This window comes from Aptenodytes patagonicus, chromosome 6 (genome assembly GCF_965638725.1).
Source record: "Aptenodytes patagonicus chromosome 6, bAptPat1.pri.cur, whole genome shotgun sequence".
NCBI classification, from domain to species: Eukaryota; Metazoa; Chordata; class Aves; order Sphenisciformes; family Spheniscidae; genus Aptenodytes; species Aptenodytes patagonicus.
Window position 1 is genome coordinate 53,198,137 of NC_134954.1, and position 16,173 is coordinate 53,214,309.

The following is a 16,173-nucleotide window of genomic DNA, read 5'->3' on the forward strand; positions in this document are numbered from 1 at the left end:
TTCTATCACTTCACATTTTTTGAAGTCTCTCTAAATTACTGGGTAATGGCTCTGAATCACATGCTTGCTAAGGGTGTAATTCTGCCAGTTTTACTCTCTCTAATTGTTTTACCTCAGACACAATGTCTTTGATTTCAAGGAGACTAGTTGCAGGGTAACATACAATATCCAGTGAGAGTAAGGATGACAGATTCGGGCCCTGACTGCTTTCCTCAAGAGGATTTGCTGCAATGAAGATATTTCTGTTTGACAGGTTTATTGTTTAACATGTAATAATTTAAGATAGTAATGCACACATCTGCAGTCCCACACTATGGATTCAAAACCCATATGGACAGAAATGCATGAAGAGAGAATAATGGATTTCTCAACCTGCTGTGTTTACATAGTATTCTGTTTTTAGCATGGAAAGCACATTATGCCTGTGTAGAAGACTAAAAACATTGAATTTGCATTATTCCCTGTAACAGAAGGACCTCCTATAAATACCTATCTTCTTACCTTTACATTGTAAATTGTTTAACTGAACTCTGTAAAGTTTAAACACGTAAATTGCAGGATTAAGGCTCAAGTAGTCAGATAAATATTTGTAGACTTACAAGATGAAGGGTGTCCCATTAAATATATAAACAGAAATGTTAATGTATGGCACAAAATTATAACCATAATTTTCAGTAATAACCTGGAAATTAATGTATTATCATTTGTATTTTGGCTCTAGTTACAGATATCACATTACCAACCTACTTCATCTTAAACTGTGGAAGGTATTCTATGATCCAGTTTTAAAGTCTGTATTCATGGATTTGCAAGGACACAATGACTACAATAACAGAAAAAAGTATTCCGATAGGTAATGATTTCCTGGAATATTCAAAGATAAACCAGTTAAAACTCAACAAATGTCTTAATGTTTTACTTCAAGTTTTTAAACCGTTACTGCCCATGGCAAAAATACCGTATCAGCAAATAAAATAAAAAACCACATTGCATAGATTGCAGAATTATTGCAGACTTTCCTGTGTTGCTGGCTGAATCTTTGTGCGTGTGAACAAACAAGTTGTCTTTCATTCTGCCAAACATGAGAGATTTCATTACTGTCTTCCACTTTTGAGGCTGGAAGGCAAAGGAAAGCTGAAGCTCTTGAAAATCAATTTGATTTCAGTAAAAGAGTATTTCGAGATTACTAACCACATTTTTTGTAGAAACCGTATTTTAAAAATCTTTATACTTCCACCTCCGTAATTCAGGTACTTAAGGGCTTTTTTATATTTCCAGGTTGAAAATGTGTAGAAGAAAGTTAGTTCCTTTATGTTTCCTGCCTTCCAAGGGATTCTTAAAAGACATCATAAATATATAAAGCAAGTTACATGCTGACAACATGTAGCTTATAAATAGTAAACGAAAGATCTCTGTTACTTTACTGTATTTCTTACCTCCTTTTTTATGGGGTATCAAGGGACTTGACAACTGATGGTCTGCAACTGACTGGGATTGGCTAATTGATTGTGAATCATTCATTTTGAACGAATGTTTTTGAATAAATGGAGAAGCAGAAATCTCATCCAAATCCTTCTGGAATAAAGAATGCTGGTTTAGGCACATAAGAAATGTATTGATTTCACTCTGCCATGATAACTTACATTTGTGATCTCGCAGAGAGCAACTTCTTATTTCCTACTACTCTGTGAAATGTCTAATGCTAGATTTAAGTTACACAAGATTCTTATGGCTTTCAGCAACACCGATTTAGCACCCATGTCACAAACATTTGTTTACTTTTCCCATTTAACTTATTTATCCCCTTTCCTCATGCAGTTAAATCATAGCATGCACTGTATGCTGATTTCCTCTCATAGTTAATTTGTATCTTTAGAAAAAAGCTATAGGAAGGTATTAATCTGCTTAACATTTCTAAGTACATCATCCAAGGGATTTTGTTTTTTTAATCTTACATATGCTCAGCAGAGTTACTGGCAAAAACTGTACATTTTCTCCATTTCATCCTTTCAACATCAAATGGTAAGCAGCAAAAATTGGATCAGACTTCAAAGACTATGCTGTGCTCCAAGTCACAGAGCGACTCCTCCATTTCACATATTGAATTCGAGCAGGATATCAAAGTGCTACCAAAGAACCTCAGGTCCTTACTAAAAAAGAGTCTCTAACATCTGTAGAAAGTGAAGTGCACAGACAAATCACCTCAGGGAGCAGCTAGCATTTATTCTCAGCAGCAAATTTCCAGCCTTTTGATTCTCTTATTCACTGTACCTCCCTGTCTTTCTACAGAACTAAAGTTCTTAGCAAGCAGGCTTTTGTCTCAAAGACTTCAAAACATCACTAACGGTTTCATGTTCGGATGGCTACGCCAAGCAGCCATGAACACATTGCAGAACTGTGGACTCAGGAATTTGAAGTTATAATGTGATGTTATTTTAGAGTATAAACTTAGTCGTACCTTTTCTGTTTGTTTGTCAAGAAAATCAGGCACCACAGGAGAAGACTGGTTACTGGTTTGCTGCCTAAAAGCAAAGAAAAATAAAATACGTAGTTTAAATATTGTAATTTCTTCATTCTTATAAAAGGTTTACCGGCATACACATTTTTTGTTGATTTTCCCTTTTCCCCCTCCCCCAATTTCTAAATATGCACATATAATCAATTCAGAGAAAACACAGACCAGTCCCATTTCCTCTTATAAGGAAGTGCATGTTATTAAACACAGTAACAGGCTATAAGCAATGAATTTGTCATTAAAAATTTGTGGATATGTGCATATGTGTAAAATGAGTTTATGAGAATTCTATGAAATTGAAGTCATGTATTAAAATTAATTTGACAAGATTTTACATGAAACTTTTTTTCCAGGGCTGTGAAAAGCTGTTTTCACAGAATTCAAACTTAAGACACTCAAAATTTGACAGATGAGGAAGAAGTGAAACACGTGGCTTTGTGTTCTCCTAAAGCCATTTGGGTTAAGCACAGAGCAAGGAGTACGAGTTTTTAGATTCTTTGTCTATATCTGTTATTATTTTACCATCACATTATATCACCATAAAAATATTAAAGGCCAACTCCTGCTCTAATTAATGCTAATTAAAGTATAAAAACCTTCTGCAGGCCCTGATCCTTGTTGACAGGTCTTTGAAGTCAATGGATCTCTTCAATAGTAAAGTCCACCCAGACAGAACTTGCTCCAGAATCTTTAGCTATGCAAAACCAAAAAAAGAAGCTACCAATTTCATCTGGTGGATAAAAAACTGAGGTTCATAGGTATTATTTGATATGCTCATGGTCCTAAAACTGGGATTAAAAGCAAGCTTTTCTGATTGTCAAAACACGCCTCAGCCATTGCATCATTACTCTCCAACCCCCTCACAACCTTTCTGAAAATAAAATTAATGGCAGTTGTATTTCTACTTATAGATGAAAACATCTGAAATCTAAGTTTTGGTCATAGATTTTGGTTTAGACATATATATCATAGCTTTTTTCATAGACAGGGAAAAGCTTTACAAGGCACTAAGTAGCTCTTTCAGTTTTACAGAGTTATTACAACTGAATACATTTCAGCCCTTTCAGTCACAGTGGGAGGGGGGAATATAAAGAACAAAAATTGCTTTACTGATTAAAAAATACAACATATGTTATCTCAAAATTCATTTTTTGTCAATACTTATGTTTCAGTCAGCTACACTAGTTATAAATTACTCATATAATAATAGAACAACATGTTGGACTTTAAAAAATGTCTGGCCACATGTGCATTTTACCTTTCAAAAGGCACCTTTAAAATGTATCCTTTAAAAATACTTCAGATTAAAATAACCAAAGGACTTGAAACATTTTAGACTATTAAGTATTGAATTTGATAGCTGTATATCACCATGCATATGTATTATATAACACATTTATTCTGTGACATCCACAGAGGCTACTGAAGTATTTCAAGCCTTATTTGCAATAGGGTTTAGGCTCTTAGGTTTAAGTTTGTCTGAATGTGTTACCCCAGCTCAAAAGCACTGACTTGAATTGTTTCGAACTAATCACAACAATGATGGCATCACAGTTGTCAATAAGCTACCTCAGGGTGTGGGAACAAAATGAAGCATTCATGAACATGGCAAACATTCAACTTTTCTGTAATGTTGCAATTTTGTGAATGAAGTTTGGATTTGCTTGTCAGGTTTGGGGAAATTAAATTCCCCTTTATTCTTTGACACTAAGAAAGAGAAGGAAAACATTCTGCCTAAACTGTAATTTGAATTTAAACTGCTGTTTTCCTTGGAGGAAATGGAGGGATCCATTTTAAAAATGCATTCTCATTTTGTACTGGCACACTTCTTGTACAGGAAAGTATAAAATATGTCTAGGACTGTATTTGACATTGCACTTGTACATGTACCATCTTATCTGTAAAGTTCTTTATTACTATTTATCTTGTATATATATTATTTAGATAACCATTTATTTAGTGGGATTAGTTAGATAACTTGCCACTTTTCCCCAAAATTACTCAAGCATTTGTTGAGATGATTCATTCCCCCACCCCCCAATACTGCAGAAAATAAACCAAATATTAGCTAAAAGTCATGAATAATCCTCAGATATCACTGTGGTGGATGTCAAAATCAAAGTCTGCTGTTGGATCAGTATGTTGCAAATGGCCTACAATGCCAAAACAGACTGAATCATCATCTAAGTTTAAATATTCAGATTTTGGGGTGGTTTGGATCTGGATCTAAATCTGCAGCTTGAACTAATCTCTACCTTCTATAAAAAAAGTCTAGAATTTAGCATGGTTTTGCCAGCATTTTAACTTTGCCAGGGCTAGAACATTGTATAAATTTTTAAAGCATGAAGGTGAAGTTCAGCAACTTGCCTTCTGTACAGCTTAAGCTAGCAAAAATCAGCCTCTGGAATTCTGAAGCCCTCAGACCCCGACTCTCAGTCAGGATCCCTGTGATGTCATGTTTCTGACTAGAACAATCCTAAGTTGGGTTGTATTTGGCGCAAGATACCCCATCCTTCCACAGAATGTACTGTTGCTGATATAAGTATGTACTTCATGATTATTAGCTTTTACTCAGGAGCTTTTCATTGTATTTTTCTCCCCCTGTCCTGTTGAGACGGGGGAGTGACAGAGCGGCTTGGTGGGCACCTGGCAGCCAGCCAAGGTCAACCCACCACAACGTCAAACTGGCAAGGAACACTTCTGAAAACATGGCATCAACTCTGAATGCTGAGCACCTTGAAATCAGTCTCTGAGCTATTCTGAAAATTTGGCTAGTATGCAATATGAAAAATGCAATTGCAACAGGAGGGCAGCTCAGCAGTAGTTAGTTCGTATGAGCCAATCAGTGACGATAGCTAACATTTTCAAATGTGGCATCTGAGGCTGATTTTGACATGCAGGACATTTTCAGGTATCTTTGAAGAAACTGCTTGTCCTATGGTTTCCAAAAATTTTTATTTTCCACATTTGCAGGAAAACAGTGTTTGGGTGAGAGAGATGATATCCAGTCAGCACACTTACCTGGGAAGGATGCAAAAGATTCAGGTTCGTGTGCCTGGTTTCAGTCAGGCAATACAACAATTTGCTGCCGAATGTTCAGCTACTGAGCTATAATACACCTCAGTCTTCACATATGGACTGTCTATAAATCATTCCATTAGCAAGAAACATCGACAAAAAGAGAAACATTGATTCTTAGGATCTGTCTACACATCTGTATAGTGTATAGCCACACTATCCTTAGCATTGAAAGCAGTCAAACCATAGCAGCATAAAACTAGTAGCGCAGACTAATTTAAGCTGGAGAAAAATAGATAGTTTTGGAGTTATTCTGGCCATTATGAGCATAAATCATGGAATTTGGACTTTCATCATTTAAATGCTTTTGAAAATGTTAGAAACACTCTTAGATATTCCACTAGAAAGAATACAGCTCATTTTGCAGAAATAATGTATTCCTGAACAGAACAAATTTAATCCTTCCAGCATGGCTAGATGAAAAATTCCAAAGGGATGGGGAGGAGGAAAAAAAAGATGACACTGAAACATTGTGCCCGAATTTCCATTTACACCTTTATAAATCATGAGTAACTATTTGAACTTATGAACTGTAAAGTAATTAGAAGCTCACGTGACAGCAGAATCAGGCCCAATAGGTTCCACTGCATGCCACAGGAATTGCAGACCTCCTATTTCCATCACAAGCAATAACCTTAATGTTTGTTATGATTACAAATAGGAAAGTGAAGCAATTAAAGGAAAGCAGAATGTCTTTATACCAGCTTTTACTGTGGAAAGAAATGAAAATTCACATTCAAAAGATGACTTAGACAAGAAATCACAGTGTGGTCTTGACAGAAACTGAAATTATCCAAAGAGGAAATTATGGAACAATGTGAGAAAGGTGTAAGCAGTAAATCACCAGGACCTGATGGCATTCATCTGAAGGTTCTGAAAAAAAAAAAAGGTTTAAAATGCGGAGATGCAACCCTTTCAAGCAGCTATCCATGAAGAATAGAAGCAGCACACTAACATAGTGATTTTTTTTCTTTTCCTTTTAATCAAAAGAACCCAAGGAATGTTTTGTTATTGACTGAGTAAACCTCACTTTAGTGAGAGGCAAGCTGCAGATCAATTCAAAGAAAGCATAGCAGAAGGTGGAAGAGTTTTTATATGGAACAGTTTAATTCACTTTAAGCCAGTTTCTGAACTGATCTGTGCTCATGTGACTGAAATCATGTTTATTCTCTACTCTCAGTGATACAAGGGATATTATGTTTATGTGCTAACCCACCAGTGTCCACATAGGTGAATCCACATTGCATGCTATTTCAATGGGCCTCCAGCTGTTGCAGAACATTCGGAAATGAACACTGTTCATTTTTCAGGCACAGCAACAACGTTGTTGCAAGTAAAGCTGACCCACGGAGAATTCCTCTAGAACAATTTTTGTACTTACTCCTTACACTGATGCAGCAATGGCTGCTGGCATTAAGATGCTATAAAAGTGGCTGACTTGCAATGCCAAACCCACTGGCACAGAGATGTTACATTTCAAGAAGTCACTCTGTATTTATAAATCATAAAAAGAACCTTGGCAAATCATCTAAGCCATCCCCATTTTCAGAGAAAAATAGCTACACCTACTCATTTTTTTTTGTCATAAGTTTGTCTAAGCTGATTTTTAAAACCTACAGTGATGGAGATGTCAAAACTTCCCAAGGTAACCTACACAGGGCGTAACTCAGCTTACCATCAGTGAGCTTTTCTTGATGTCTAACCTAACTCTCCTGTGCTGCAATGCAAGCCCATTATTTCTCGCCTGATTCTCAATGGAGAACAGTTTGTTCCTTTCTTCTTCACATCAGCATTTCATGATTGGAGAAATGATAGCACATGCACCCTCAGTCTTCCATCTCCCTTAGAGATCTCCCCTTATCATGGTTTATAGAGATGTGATCATTTTTGTTGCTGAGGGACTTGCTCATTTTCTTGAAGTGCAGTATCTAATATACTACACTGAGGTCTTGACAGTGATGAGAAAATGTTATGATGCACATGTAAGGTAGTATGTATCCTCATTGCTACTACCCAACGTAAACTTTGGAGCAGGGTGCCGTTACTGACTGACATTCATTTTGTGGTTCATTACAGTCCATGTACCTCTGTTTCTAATTCTAATCCTGACCTCTTAAACCCTTCTAACCATCACTCACTTAGTACTGATACAAATTTAGTAATCAGATTCTGCTTCATCAGTCAAGCCATTAATGAGTAGAAATAGACCCATTTCTGGAACTTGACTTTCAGATGCATACTTCCCATAGAACAGAGACACACTGATAATTATTCTTTGCCTATAACTTTCCGAACACCTAAGTTGGTATGCCTGTGTAGTTTTGTTCAGGCTTTATTATCCAATCTTGATTACCCAAGTCTCATGTGAACGTCAAGAGTTTTACTAAAACGAATAGTTTCTGAGAACCTATGCTGACCAAAGCGTGAACATGATACCAACTAACTAAAAAGAGAAAGATGTAGGGAGAAAAATCACAATGAATTCGACTCAAGAGTGTAAACTGCTGTTGATGTTAGGTATCTTCTAACATACGTCCTTAACACACAGAGCTCCATAAGGAAACAAAGGAGCAAGGGATACTCACTGACACGCAGGTACAGTTACAGACATAACTGATGCATAACAAAGTCACTATGTGGAAACAATGCTTTCTGCTGTACTACCTAGTATAAGGCCACTGATCATGTACATACAGCTAACATAATTTGATATTTAGCAGTCAGTGAGCTACAGTTCAGTGAGCTAGAGGAAAAAAGAGCAATACAGGAAGTATTTTCCAGGATAAGTATCAGATCAGTATTATTTAACACAATTTTCATTTGGGAGGGAAATGGATAAGAAGATGGTGGAACATGCAGGTTACAGATGCTTTGACGAGATTCTAAAAGGATTTAAAGATATTTGAGGATGACAGCTCTGTCTGAACAAGAACATGAACAACGTAGCATAGATTAAGGTCCTTAGTCACTGAACTGTAGATTATCCTGCTAAGAACAAGAACATTTATGAAAAGTATATTCACTAGAGATCTGTCAGTCTAACAAGTTAAAAATCACAGGACGTTTTAGAAAATTACTTCTCCCTTCTACGCTGATTATTCCTAACTAGCTCAAGAGATCCCTAATACTAACTTGAAATTGTAGCTATGCCATTGCAAAATGCAGCATCCTTGATTTCATGTGATGACCAATTGTAAAATGGAGGCAGACACGAGGCGAGGCTGGTATCTGTGCTGGCCTCGTGAGAGGGGAGACCCTGTCACGCTCCTCCCTTCTCTGCCATCTATTTGACTCTCTCCAGAAGGGTAAACCTGCTGTTCAGCAGGGTGGTAAAAAGGGCTCTGAAAGGTTTTCACTTTCCTCACTTGAATTTAGTCTTGACCCTGTTTGGCTCTTAAAAATAACTGCCCTTTTAAAGTTTTGAATGAGCTACTTGGGGAAAGGGTTTGATTATGATTCAGTTCCTTGATGCCACGCAGGCCTGCAGGTTCCTATCAGTGGCTGATGATGTCAAGAAAAGGCTTGGCAAATGTCACATACACAGACTGGGTTTTGGGGGGAAATTCAGACTTAGTGTCAGTCTCCCAGGTGTACAATTAAACCCATAAGCCTTTTTCGGTAGAAGGAGTCACAGGCAACTCCACAGCTCTGTGGAACTGAATGGAAAAATGGTTTTTCAATGAGACCAAGCCACTTCCTTGCTAACATTTACCTTATTTTCCCATACCTATGTCTATTCCTATCAGAGGTATTTGCCAATTCTCAATGTGTCTTCAGTTACTTGTGACATCAGCTTCATACAGGAAGGATTTTTGCATTTGAACACAGTTAATACTGATTTTCAAGTCAAGCATATAAACGCAGGAAACATTTAACATGCAATGTTGAATGAACTAATGTGTGCATTTAATTAGCATTCTATGTCATTTATTAGCTTGAGTTTGCTTATGTCCTGCATTCACTGACTGAAGAGCGTGAACTAGGTGTAGAGATTCAATTTCCTTGAAGGAATTCAATTTTTTTTAAAGTGCCCATTTCCTCTGAACACTTTGAAACTCATTACTTAGTAAAACTGAGTGCTTTATATATATATATAATAACACTGTAACTTCTTTTTTTAACAGATCTTTGAAAAAGCAGCAGGTTGTCATACATTTAAATGTATAGTTATATTCATGTGCATACAACAGAACAGAACTGTACGTGATTTTGCTTTCTGATCCTGAGTCCTTTAAGCTCATTTTTCATTTTCCAAAACTACCAGTTAGAAAAAAAAATGAAACAAAAATAAAAGAAATGAAAAGAAATGAAAGGAAATGAAGAGAAAAGAATATTTTATTATTCTATACTTTAGTTCCACGGTATGTGAAGCCACAGTGAGGCTGTCTTCTCTAGGGACAGATTACCAGCTACTGTGTCAAACTTCTGCACTATTATTCAGCAGCCTTCCTGTTTCCTACAAGTTTCCTGTATGACTGAACAGCCATATGCTTAAAACACAACAGCCCAGTAACAGCTACATGTAGAAGTAAGGCTTGATTTATGGGAAGTAAGTTATCGGAGTTAGTCCTAAGATTCTGAACATCACCTGTGAAATGCTGAACATTTTCAAGTCTCACTGAAATCACTGGAACCTGAGGCCATTGCTGAGAAATTTACAGGATTGGGCAAATAATCTGCAATATTTGTTGGGGTTAAACTTGAGAACTGCCAGCAGTAATGGCAGTTTAGCCATTCCAGGCAAAAGAAGGTATGAATTTTTTTATCTGTCTGATTGTGCATAGCAATCAGGACTGGGTGCAAGACCTGAATGGCCAATGTATTTTACATGGGCACCTTCAGGCCAGATATCTAAAGGCGTTTAGACATTGATTTCAATGTAAGTTCGGTGGCTGAATATCTTTAAAGGTCTGTATATTTGTGCTTCATAGAGCCCAAATTCACCTCAACAGTTACTGAACCATAAAATCTTTGTGAGCCTCAAGGGATGTACAATTAAGTAAGCTGTACCTAATCCAGAAAAATACATTTGTTTGGAGAGCAACAAGGAATTCCAGAAACAGCCTAATGCAAAAAGGCAAGAAAACCGTTCCTGGCTAACTACACATAAAACAGATGAAGCAAAAAGTTTAAAGAGGCTATGTGCCTCCAAACAAGTCCAGGTGAAAGCTCTAGATCACTAAAGAAAAAAAAAAGTCTATTTACATTGTGAATAATTAGAATTTGGGATGCCAAAGAAAACTGATAACAGACAGCTTATTAGCTCTTGCTTTTAACCACCAGTGCAGACTGGAGAACAATGACCATGCAATCATCAATAGTTCTGAAGAGATCACAAGATACACACCCTTTAAGTACTTAAGAGACAGAAGGAGCTGCATGCACATGAAGGGAATCATAAATTAGGAAACTCATTGCCCCAATGAGCAGTGAGGCAATCCAAGGACAGAGCTATGATGGTAAATTGCAGTGGGCTCATTCTTTTCCCTGAAAATCATTACCAAAACCATTTATTTATTTATTATTTTATTTAGTCCTTGTCCAACGGCCTGAACCTTTTTCTTGCTGAAAACAGAATACTGCAAGGGAGAGATTCTGGAGCACTATTAACCTACAAGAATGCAGGTGGTTACACCTGAACAAAATCCTATAATAATGCATCAGAGCATGTAGCAAACATTATTCAATCTAAATCAACCAAAGTGAGCATGGAAGTTAACATAACTCAATGTTATGAGCATACACAGAGAAAGAAATACCATTTTGGAGAAGTTAACGGTTATTTAAAAGAAAAAAAAAACTTCTTAATGGAATAACAGCATCCAGTTTCATTCAAGCAAGTCATTGATTTCCTCAGAGAACTCTTAAGGGGTGTAACAGAACCTGCATTTATATGCTATATAGGAAGCATATAAAATAACAGAAATAAGAAGTGGAAGATGCACTGAGATGTCCTCATGCCCACGCCACAGCAGGAGAGATCTCATAACTCTTAGCCACTGAAACTTGCTAATCAAAGGGATTAACCCAGCAAATGCAGCCACCTCTCCTAGAACACCGTTGGAGACAGACTTTGACAACAGCTAAAGACCTAACAGATCCCTCTTGCCTCTCATACCCAAGCAAGTGTCAGGGGGACATCTGTCTGGAGTGACTCCATTGGTAAGGAAGGTTAAAATACCCTTCCTCTACAAAGAGGAGGGCACCACTATTATGGTTTACAATATTCCTAGACTTTCTGTCAGTGATTTGTCCATCTGCTTTTTACAGGCTCTTTTCCCGATCTCATTCCTTGTCTGCATGGAGCTTTACAGACACAGAAGGGTAACTTTCTACTCTTTAGAATTGCAGAACATGCACTGCAGTCAATTCTGAAATGCTGAGCACTTGCAATCCTGTCCGCAATCTACAGTATTCTGGGTACTTCTGAGAACCGCACAGAAACAGGACAGCAACCCAGGACAAACAGCACCACAAATAAATCTAACTCTGCTAACTGGGAGAACATTGACATGACTAAGCTGGTGGGGGAACTGGCTAACCTACAGGTGCTCATCCTCAGAAAATGGCAAATTCCCTAAGAGCTGGCTGAATCATGATGACATGCCTGCTCCTTTCAGATCTCATTGTGTGGAAAATGACTTCTGTTAGATAATAGACAGCAAAGGATTCAACTCACCAGTGCTCTTCACAGCCAAAATCAGAAGTAGAGCAGCTGCTCATAAGCTGAGGATCTGCTACACAGCCAGTGCTGTTTTTCAATCTTGTGTAGTTTTTACGAACAATATATCCCCTGAAAGCTAAAAAACATAGTTATGAATCAGGCAAAAATTCTGCAGAGCCTGAAACGCAGACTGGCACCTAGCTCTGCAGTGCAGAGCTGAATGTCCTCAACTTTTACTGAACCAGTGGACAGAAAGAACACTTAGCACCTCACAGGCGTGGCTCCAAGTGTTTGCACTGTTAACAACAGCTGGAAATTATACAGGGCCTTACACTCTCACTGTTATAGTGACCACTTGGCACAGCCCAGGCAAGGAAAACAGGCCTCAAAATGAGAACATGTCTAATTTAAATAGCAATCCAGCTTATAATGTATTAAAATACATAGTAGAAAATCACTCCCAAAACACTTTCTTTAATCACAGTTCCCATGATTTGAACTAGTCACAATTTTGCAGAATCAGTTTTACCTGCTTTTATTATGGGGTAGGGGAGTGAGAAGCCAGGGACAGATATATTCAATTAAAACTAGAAAAATTAATAATGTCTCCTCCTATTTTTCAATTAACTGTAACCATAATAAAACATTTAAGATACCTCTCATACAAATAATCAGGAAAAAAAAATTTACGGAGATTAGAATTTATACCATTCATAAAAAACAGAGCAGAACAAAACAATCACTAGAATACTAAATGAAGTAGCAAGCATGCAGTGAAATGAAATGGCAAAGAAAATGGCAATGAATAACATTTTGAAGACATCTACACCCTTTATTTCCATGGACTTGGGTACCTAAATAACTTAATTACTTCTGTAGTTTTATCTGACATGAATTTGCTTGAATTCTTGACACCTGTGAGCAGTAATAAAGCTCCAGCACAAACCACAGATAGCAATACATACTGCACTTAGGACAAAAGATAAGTTTTATTTTTTGTAGGGTTTATTTCAAGCATTATTTTAAGTAGAAATACCTTCATAAAAGGGGAGAAAGGGCTGAATAACAAAGAAAGTAAGTACAGTATCAATACCATAGCTGAAGTGTACAACAAGCAGTTGCTGAATAAGAAGGCTGAGGGTTGCAAGGGAAAGAAGTAGTTTATTAGTCTAGCAGGACTGCAACTTAAACAGTGAGACAATATGTAAAAGAAAATTGGAGCTAAGATCAGGAAATATTATGATTTTGAGGAAAAAACAAATCCCTGTCCAGGGAAAGCTTTTAACCACACCAAACACGTGCAAAAAGCAGAGTCAGTCTGGGGACTAATTACCCAAAGGAGGAGAAGAGCCCTCTCATTGGGGTTCCTGGAGTCCCGGGTCAAATATTACAGTGGGATGTAGGATAGGCACAGAAATAGGGTCTAGGGCAACCTCATGTAGGATCAGGGTCAAGATAACATTGTAGATTACAAAGGGAAATCAGGAGGTAGAATAAATACAGAATACAGAATAAATAGAGAACAGAGAAGCTGATTGGAAGTTTAACAAACTTTCCCTGTATTTCATGCCTCTGATTTTATGAAAACACTAGAAGTAGGCATTACCTACACAAAAGAGAATAAAAACCCTGTAGAATTTGCAATCCCTCAATTATTACCAAATTATGAGATAATTGATTGATTTCCCTTTTCTTCCATTTAACCACTCTTATAAATTTAGCTCCCCATTCATGGGTTTTTTTGCATGATGAAAAGATGGTGGAGGAAACAAAATAGAGCTACCTCGATTGCATCCGCTCTTTCCCTGAGGAAAGGGCTGTAACTAGTTCCTTTTTTTCTATTTTAATTCCTGTATAGCTTTAATGGTCTTTTTTTCAGCCACCTACCTCCACAAAAATATGTGGTGTTGCACTTATTTGTGCAATATAAGAAAATGAAAACCATCCAAACAGTTGAAGCTGCGGTATGCGATGCACCATAACAATCTAAGCATTTCAGTGCTACTGAGGTTTCCAGGGTAAGAAGCAGCAAAAATTGCCTTTTAATGAGAGGTTACTAAAATAAATAACCATTCACTCTACAGAAGGTATGACAGAAGTTGGGCCTGCTGAGGTGTTGTACCAAATACAGAGCTCAGGTATCGTGAGGCTGAGGAACTTTCCCGCCCTTAATAATCACACTGGAAAAGTCTGCCTGTCTGGCAGAGATGAGGCAAGCATTCACTTGCCCCGTATGATCAGGCTTCCAATCCTTAACTATCCCCTACTGACCAGACAAGGAGCCTACTCCGATATTGGCAGCAGAGACAGCTGGCCAGCAGCCACCTCTCTGCAGCTGAAACATGCTGAGTATCAGTCAGTCGGTGGACTACTATAAAGAAGCACTGAAACAAATGAACTAATAAGATAAACTTCAGTTCTATCCTTAGTAATTTCTCAACTTTTAGTAGTTCTTTGCATGTGTGTGTGTGTCTACAAAATCAACCCTGGTACCTACTGTGATTTTATTTTTTTAAATTATTTTTCTTTTTTCCCAGAGACTCTTATTAATGTCAGTATAATCATTTTGGTCTTTCCCTCATTCACTACACAAAACCTGCTATATCTGATTCAATAAACATAGTTTTTATCCTGTCTTTTGTTTTCATACGTATTTTTAAAATCAAGTCCTCTTCAACTTAACCTTTCCGCAAGCTGGTTTCTAACATTCTTCTAGAATACCTTGAGTCTGACAGGTAAATGGCTGTATTTTTCCTACTTTCCCTTTGACTCATGTGGTAACTGAAGTAGCAGGATAAACAAACTTATCTATCTCTCAAAAGCTTCATCGAGCATTAGTAGGACTGCATCTTTTCAACATTTATTAACTGGATCTATAATGTTTCAAAAGAAATGCATATGCAGAGAATTCTACCGGGAGAGTCTGAGAGGCTGGGAAGCTGCTCCATCACAGCAATTTGCATTACTGACTGGTGCTGGTTTTGACACTAAGCACTTGGCTCAAAGAGTGTGAAATTAGCAGACTCATGTTGCTACTGCTCCATGAACAATCACTGCATCATTGAAGAAGAATGATTACCAGCTGTCACCTCATTTTCACCTTATCCAGTCTATATTCCAAACTTTCCAGCAACAGTATGTTTAACCGTGATCTTTACATAGCCAAAGATGACAGGATCTGAAAAGCAACATAGGAACTGAACTTAATTTTAGCACTTCTATTAGTAACTCGGTGTTAAATGTTTTATGTGCCACAATTTAGGACATGAATTTTTACTTCTTGTACTGATAAATTCTCACACAAAGCAAGTTTTCTGTCAGCTCCAGCACCTAGCAAATCAAGAATATATTTACCTCATGGAGTCTGAAATTTGGTGTCTTGCAGTTAAAAACCTTTATTTTAAGGTCTAAGCACCAAGGCATATACACCACATGCAATGTTGCACAATTCCAGATAGGAAAAGTCCAGGCATTTTCCCTCTGATTCCCATAGGAAATATACAGTTACAGAGCAAATTGTGAAGCACAATGTAGAAAGATCAAAGCTAAACAATCACAGGTCTATACAAGCAGTATAAAGAAAGGAGATGAAGTAGTATTTTAAACAGCAGAAGGATTCATTCTCAGTCATAAAAAAAAATGTTAAGCAGACATTTTCTACACAGACACATTTTTAATCTATATCACCACCTAAAATAGTACATAACAGCAACTTGGAAATGAAAGCTCATGCTTGCTGAAGAGAAGATATCATGGTAGTTTGTAATCAGAAGTTGATTTGCTATGGACAGCATATCACTTTCTTAATTTGCCTAGTTAAAAGAGCATTCAGCAGCTTAACTAACAACATCTGAGAGGATTTGGAGCCCACGAATCTGGTTCTTCACTCCATGCCAAATTAATTCTAATGTACAGT

At 37.3% G+C, this 16,173-nt stretch overlaps 1 protein-coding gene across 1 annotated transcript in view; it reads right to left on the reverse strand.

Moving 5' to 3' along the window:
- Positions 1-16,173, reverse strand: part of MYO3B (myosin IIIB) — a 200,858-nt gene that overhangs the window by 41,835 nt on the left and 142,850 nt on the right. The window contains exons 31-33 of the mRNA XM_076340762.1: positions 12,273-12,393; positions 2,459-2,522; positions 1,437-1,575 (exon numbers count right to left, since the gene is read on the reverse strand). Coding sequence (XP_076196877.1) covers positions 1,437-1,575; positions 2,459-2,522; positions 12,273-12,393 — 324 coding nt within the window. The remainder of the gene's footprint in view (positions 1-1,436; positions 1,576-2,458; positions 2,523-12,272; positions 12,394-16,173) is intronic.